The 7,846-nt window shown below is 35.8% G+C and overlaps 1 protein-coding gene across 1 annotated transcript; it reads left to right on the forward strand.

The window, feature by feature from the left end:
- Positions 1–787: 787 nt before the first annotated feature.
- On the forward strand, positions 788–7,474 carry LOC124835522 (ABC transporter C family member 10-like). The gene is made up of 11 exons (XM_047310458.2): positions 788–3,151; positions 3,322–3,642; positions 3,727–3,813; positions 3,968–4,555; positions 4,639–4,803; positions 5,225–5,519; positions 5,630–5,844; positions 5,932–6,237; positions 6,564–6,627; positions 6,715–6,954; positions 7,247–7,474. The coding sequence occupies exons 1-11, from the start codon at positions 1,055–1,057 to the stop codon at positions 7,357–7,359; spliced, it is 4,491 nt and encodes a 1,496-aa protein (XP_047166414.1). The 5' UTR covers positions 788–1,054; the 3' UTR covers positions 7,360–7,474.
- Positions 7,475–7,846: the final 372 nt, after the last annotated feature.

Consider the following 7,846-nt stretch of genomic DNA (forward strand, 5'->3'; position numbering starts at 1 on the left):
ACCTTCTTCATTATGCAGTCTTTTCCATCTTGTTTCTGGGAACAACACATTAAGATGCAGACAAATAAAACGGTGAAAAGGAAAGGGAAAATGTTACTACTACTATTACCATGTTTCTTCTATAAATGCAAAGATTCTTTGTACCACCCGCAAACCCGTCATTTCGTGCTTTGTCTATCTCTTCTTCTTCTTCCACACACGCTTCTTTATAATTCGGCTTCACTCCAATTAATGCAAATTTAATTATGCACCATTTATGTCTCTATCTTCCATATATAATACCATTCTCTTTCCTGATCATGCATGTATGCATGTTATGCTTTTCTGCTTGATTCGGCTATAATATATACAGGGACTCAAGGACCACGTTTGGTTAAAGCTCCTTTTGCTTCTTTTCTTTATTAAGGCACACACTTCGCTCTTCAATCTTACACATGATTCTTCCCTTTCCGCCTTTTTCTCTCTGAAGGGAATGCTTTTATGTGAGTTGGCAACTTTGACGGGATCACAATTATTCGCTCACAATTCTGTAGAAAATTCAAGTGTTATTTTAAGTTTCACGTTAAAAAATGAAAACTTGTACACCGTGAAAGAGACCCATAAACTCATTGTCTCAACCCATTTCTTTTGTAACTTTTCATGCATTTAAAGGACCATCTCACAAGTAACTCTCCAGAAGCACATGGTGCTCACTAGGGTTCTTGTGAACACGCGTTGCTCTCTCGGTGTGAGGTTTGCATGCCAATATCATATATATACCTCTCGTCATTGTAGTTCATCTCTACTCTAACTGCATATGCAAATGTCCTTTCTCAAATTTACCATTCGTGTGTGCTCAGAGTTCAGCTTATATTGATTTTTTTTTTCAAAGTTGTTTATAATAAATATATTAGCAGAAGAACTTTGAAAGGAAACTGGTATTTAGCTAAGCAGAACCAAAACACGCTATGATTAAACCCTTTACAGACTTACATTTTCGTGGTGTTTTCGAGTGTGTTTCTTTTTTCAAAACCTTGTTGATGATCTCTTTTTATGTTTTTTTTTGTGCCGGTTGATGTTACAGAACAAGGAGAGTGAGGTTTTGAGCAGCAATTTGAAGGCAAATAAAATGGAGAAGTTTTTCAGTATGTTTTGTGGGGAAGCTGGTTGTTCAGTGCCAGGAGGGAATCCTTGCATTTATGATTTTGAGTTTCTGAAAGATCCATCCTCGTGTATCAACCATTTGCTATTCATTTGCATTGATGTGTTGCTGCTGATCATGATTTCATTTGCAATCCTCAAGAAGTCATCAGAGAAACCATCTCAGGGTGTAATCAGAGTGCAAAATTATTCCAAATTGCAGCTAGTGTCTGCCATAGCCAATGGCTCTCTGGGGCTGATACATTTGTGCTCAGGCATTTGGCTTTTAGAGGAGAATCTGAGGAAAGCACAAACTGTTTTTCCTCTTGATTGGTGGATGCTAGAATTCATTCAGGGATTCACTTGGTTGCTGCTGGGTTTTGCAATAAGTCTTCAGCTGAAAAAACTTCCAAGAACATGGTTATTTATGTTTTCTATTGTAATCTTCTTGTTTTCTGGTATTCTCTGTGTTTTATCCTTGATTTATTCAATTGATAACAGAAAACTATCCCTGAAAATAGTTCTAGATGTTTTATCTTTTCCAGGGATAATTCTGTTGCTATTATGCGTTTACAAGGAATCTAAGTACAGAGACACCGAGAGAGAAAATAATGGAAGTCTGTATACCCCTTTAAAAGAAGAGACCAATAAAGTTGACTCTGATAGTTATGTCACACTATTTTCAAAAGCTGGATTCTTCAGCAGGATGTCATTTTGGTGGATGAATCCATTGATGAAAAGGGGTAAGAAGAATACACTTCAGGAAGAGGATATTCCAAAGTTGAGCGAAGCAGATCAAGCAGGAAGTTGTTATTTTCTGTTTCTAGACCAATTGAACAGACAGAAACAGAAAGAACCGTCATCGCAGCCATCAGTTTTGTCGACAATATTTATGTGCTACTGGAAGGAGATTTTGATATCAGGATTATTTGCTTTGTTAAAGGTAATCACTCTCTCTTCTGGCCCTTTGCTTCTGAATTCCTTTATATTGGTTGCTGAGGGTCATGGGAGTTTCAAATATGAAGGCTATGTATTGGCCATATCACTGGTCTTCACAAAGATCATAGAATCCTTATCACAAAGGCAGTGGTACTTCCGCACCAGACTCATTGGTGTTAAAGTTAGATCATTGCTCATTGCAGCAATTTATAAAAAGCAACTAAGGTTGTCTAATGCTGCAAGATTGACGCACTCTGGTGGTGAGATAATGAACTATGTCAATGTGGATGCCAATAGAATTGGAGAGTTTCCCTATTGGTTTCACCAGACGTGGACAACAAGCGTTCAGCTATGTATTGCATTGGTGGTGCTTTTCCGTGCTGTTGGACTGGCAACATTTGCCTCATTGGCGGTGATACTTCTAACAGTGCTCTGCAATACTCCACTTGCTAAGTTGCAGCATAAGTTTCAGAGAAAACTTATGGTGGCACAAGATGAGAGATTGAAGGCCACTTCCGAGGCTCTTGTGAGCATGAAGGTGTTGAAGCTATATGCGTGGGAAACCAATTTCAGAAATGCAATTGAAAAGTTGAGGGATGTGGAACTAGAAAGGTTGTCTGTGGTGCAATTGAGAAGGTCATATAGCAACTTTCTCTTTTGGGCCTCACCTGTTTTGGTCTCTGCTGCTTCCTTTGGGGCATGTTACTTGCTTAATGTTCCTTTGCATGCAAATAATGTTTTCACTTTTGTAGCAACTTTACGCCTTGTTCAAGATCCTATTAGAACAATTCCTGATGTAATTGGAGTGGTCATTCAAGCAAAAGTTGCATTTGCAAGGATTGTAAAATTTCTTGAGGCGCCAGAACTGCAAAGTGAAAATGCTAGGAGAGGTTTTAGTGACAATAAGAGGGGCTCAATTTTGATCAATTCGGCTAACTTTTCATGGGAAGATAACTTGTCAAAACCAACACTGAGAAACATAAATTTGGAGGTTAGACCAGGGAAAAAAGTAGCAATCTGTGGAGAAGTTGGCTCAGGAAAATCAACCCTTTTAGCAGCAATTCTCAGAGAAGTTCCTATTACTCGTGGAACTGTAAGTTTTAACCTCTTGTATGCTTATATAAAACACTGCAATAACTTGTGATAGCTTAAGTAGTTTCTAGCACATAACTTAAATTTAAGGGTATCTTATTCCTATCTCCATTTCAGTATAGATTTCATTATTGTACTAATATATAACTGATTTTCTTTTTCGAATTACAGATTGAAGTTCATGGAACATTTGCCTATGTTTCTCAAACAGCATGGATACAGACAGGTACAATACGTGAGAATATATTGTTTGGAGCAGCCATGGATGCTGAAAAATATCAAGAAACACTTCATAGGTCTTCACTGATGAAGGACCTTGAGTTGTTTCCACACGGTGATCTCACTGAAATAGGGGAGAGAGGGGTCAACCTGAGTGGAGGTCAGAAGCAGCGAATTCAACTTGCTCGCGCTCTTTATCAGAATGCTGATATTTATCTCTTGGATGATCCATGCAGTGCTGTTGATGCACACACTGCTACAAACTTGTTCAATGTAATGGGAAAAAAAAAACACCATTTCTTCAGATAGTATATTTATGTATGCCTTTTATTGATAGACGCCTTTGAAACTTCGCAGGATTACATCATGGAAGGACTTGCAGGGAAGACAGTCTTGCTTGTGACTCATCAAGTTGATTTTCTTCCAGCCTTTGATTCTGTTTTGGTAATTTTCTCAATCTTAAAAGACATTGATCATGTCAATTCTGATTTTTTTTTTTTTACTTCTAATTAATGACTTTAGATTTGTTGTTTCGATTGAAAAGTTTTGTTTTTTGTTTGTTCAAAGTTATGAATGATGACAAGATGTTTACTTACAGTTGATGTCCAATGGGGAAATCATAGAAGCTGCTCCTTATCATGATCTGTTGAGTTCAAGCCAAGAATTTCAAGACCTTGTTAATGCTCACAAGGAGACCGCTGGTTCTGAGAAACTAGTGGATGTCACTTCTTCTAGTAGAAATTCGAATACTGTTACAGAGATTAGTAAAATACAAATGGAGAAGCAGTGCGAAACATCACAAGCAAGTCAATTAATAAAGAAAGAGGAGAGGGAGAAAGGAAACAGAGGGTTCAAACCTCACTTGCAGTATCTAACTCAGAACAAAGGATATATATACTTTTCTGTGGCTTCTATTTCTCACCTTATTTTCACAATTGGCCAGATATTTCAGAACATATGGATGGCTTCCAGTGTTGACAACCCTTATGTCAGCACATTGAAATTGATTGCAGTGTACTTGTTGATTGGGTTTATTTCTGCATGTTTCTTGTTCATCAGAAGTCTTGTTGTGGTTGCTATGAGTATTCGAACATCAAAATCTTTACTTTTACAGCTACTGGACTCCCTTTTTCGTGCACCTATGTCATTTTATGACTCCACACCTTTGGGAAGGATTCTTAGTAGGGTAAACATATCAAATAGTTTTCTTTTTCTAGCAGTGAAATGCAATGAAAATTTTAATATTTTTAACATTATCTCCTTGTTCAGGTCTCCTCGGATCTAAGCACTGTGGATCTCGATGTCCCATTTGGCCTTATTTTTGCTGTGGGAGCTACTGCAACTTGTTATTCAAATCTTGCAGTTATAGCAGCCATTACTTGGCAAGTCCTGTTTATCTCTGTACCAATGCTTTACATAGCATTTCGCTTGCAGGTATAACACAGATTCTTTGATTTAACCATGTAATATTATCATAAATTACTTTTATTTGATAATTATTAAAAATATAAATACATATACTTTTTATTCTATATTATATTATAAATTATGCGTTTATCATTTTATACCTAATTAAAGAAGGTACACAGATAATATATAAGAAATACAAAATGAAAGTTGTGTAATTACCTTATTTAAATAGTAAAAAATATTATTTAAAATATTTTAATTTTCTTAACTAAAAAACATAAAAAAAATGGTAGGAATCTAAACTTGCGTAAAAAATTGCAGTTTAAAATTAAATGAGATCATATTCACAGGATTAAAAAATTATCTAAGCTTTTATACGCATAACTATGTTAATACAAAATGTTGTTTGCCGGAAACATAGTCTAATAAGAATGTTATTCTGTAGAGATATTACTATGCCACTGCAAAAGAATTGATGAGGATGAATGGCACGACAAAATCTTATGTGGCTAATCATCTTGCCGAATCTATTGCTGGAGTTGTGACAATAAGGGCTTTTGAAGAGGAGGGTCGTTTTTTTTCTAAGAATCTTGATCTGATTGATGTCAATGCCAGTCCTTACTTTCATACCTATGCAGCAAATGAATGGTTGATGCTGAGGTTAGAAACAATAAGTGCAGTGGTTTTTGCATCTGCTGCACTCTGCATGGTGGTACTTCCACCTGGGACTTTCAACTCTGGTGAGCCTTCAATTTTTTCTATCTTTGAAATTAATGTCACTGTATGTGTTCTGTAATAGCTTACACATTATGTTTATTGTCTCGCCAAACTTTAACATTCTTTATTTCAGGGTTTATTGGCATGGCTCTCTCATACGGCCTTTCATTAAACTCTTCCCTAGTGTTTTCAATTCAAAACCAATGCACTCTAGCAAATCAAATCATATCAGTAGAGAGGCTAAATCAATACATGCATATACCAAGTGAGGCCCCGGAAGTGATAGAAGGAAATCGTCCACCTACTAATTGGCCAGCTGAGGGAAAAGTAGAAATTCATGATTTGAAGGTAATAAAGTGAACTAGTTTCTTGTTTTGAAAATTAGGTGGACTTGATCACTGACACACATGATTTGTTTGATGAAATACCAAACAGATAAAGTACCAGCCTGATTCACCACTAGTACTGCGTGGGATCACATGCACGTTTGAAGGAGGGCACAAGATTGGTGTTGTTGGCAGAACAGGAAGTGGAAAGTCCACTCTTATAGGGGCCCTATTCCGTCTGGTAGAACCTGCTGGTGGGAAAATAGTAGTTGATGGCATAGACATTTGTTCTATTGGACTTCATGATTTGAGGTCACGCTTTGGTATTATACCTCAGGATCCTACTCTTTTCAATGGAACAGTCAGATACAATTTGGACCCCTTATCTCACCACTCTGATCAAGAGATATGGGAGGTAACAACTAATAGTATCATAGTTTTCAACATGTACATTAAGTCTGTTTAGGAAAACTTTTTCATGAGCCTTTATAGCAGAGGAAATTAGAAAGATAAATTGAATTTCAGAAGTTAAAATCAACTTTTATAATATGCACTCTAGTTGTTTGATAAATTAAATGAGATAACTTACATAAAAATTAAGTTCACAAATTGATTTTAGTTTATAAAAGAACTAGATCCATGTTTTGTTCTTATTTCTTTTCCTGCATGAAAAAGTTGATTCTGGTAGTTTATCTTTTCTCTGATTTGCTGAAGTGGACTAGTTGTTGCTTGCATGTGAAGGTTCTTGGGAAATGTCAGCTGAGAGAAGTTGTTGAAGAGAAAGAAGAGGGGTTGGATTCTTCAGGTACACTTTCAAGCTTTGTTGAAACAATATTACAGAAATCAAGCCTTGCTTGATTAGCTAATTGCTGGTGATGAAACTTTTTTGCAGTTGTTGAGGCAGGGGCAAATTGGAGCATGGGGCAACGACAGTTATTCTGCTTGGGGCGTGCCCTTTTGAGGAGAAGTCGGATACTAGTGCTTGATGAAGCAACTGCATCAATTGATAATGCAACTGATTTGATTCTACAGAAAACAATCAAGGGAGAGTTTGCAGATTGTACTGTAATCACTGTAGCCCACAGGATACCAACTGTGATGGACTGCACTAAGGTTGTGGCCATCCATGAAGGTATGTAGCATCTTATTTACCTCTAGACACAAGTTTTCATATTAACCATAGACCTTGCTAATATTGACCTCAAACAATCCTAAGTTGACAAGGTTGCAAATGAGATGAGATAGTTCTCCTACACGGAATGATTATTATAACATACCATTTGGTTTGATAAACAGAAAATAGATGGTTATATTTGAGCCAAGGGTGGTAAAATATGAGGAGTTTGATTCAGCATTTTAAGAAGATAATAAAACATTTGATCTTGTTTACTATGAAAAAGAAAATCGTGTGACTGTTTTTTCAGGAGAATTGGTGGAATATGACGACCCAATGAAGTTGATGAAGAGAGAAGAATCACTGTTTGGACAGCTTGTGAAGGAATACTGGTCTCATTTGCAGGCTGCAGAATCACACTAAAGCTAGAAATGTTTTCTTTTTATGCATCTCGTGTGTTCATACGTGTTAAAGAGACTTGTTATTGGGCAAGTTGCATTCTCTCTCTTTTTATTTATATTCTTCTTATATTTGTGTACTTTTTTCTTAATTTTGTTTTATTAAACTAGATAAACTAACTCGTGAATTCACGTAATTAACACACAACTTATATTTTATATTTTTTTAATTTTATTTAGATTTTATTTTAAAAATCTATAAATTATTACTTTTTAAATATTCATGAACTTACATATATTTTTTAACGAAACAAATAACGAATAAATTTTATATCACGGGTCTAATGACAAATAAACATTAAAATCGACAATAATGATTGATGATAGTGATAAAAAGTCTTGATTTCTCTGTTGAAACTTATAATTAATGCTTACTATACAACTCTTTCTCCTACAAAGAATATACATAATGACTATCGTAGTTACACAAATAATGATGATGACACCATAAT

Source organism: Vigna umbellata, chromosome 8, assembly GCF_029865625.1.
Source record: "Vigna umbellata cultivar VRB3 chromosome 8, Vumbellata_1.0, whole genome shotgun sequence".
NCBI classification, from domain to species: Eukaryota; Viridiplantae; Streptophyta; class Magnoliopsida; order Fabales; family Fabaceae; genus Vigna; species Vigna umbellata.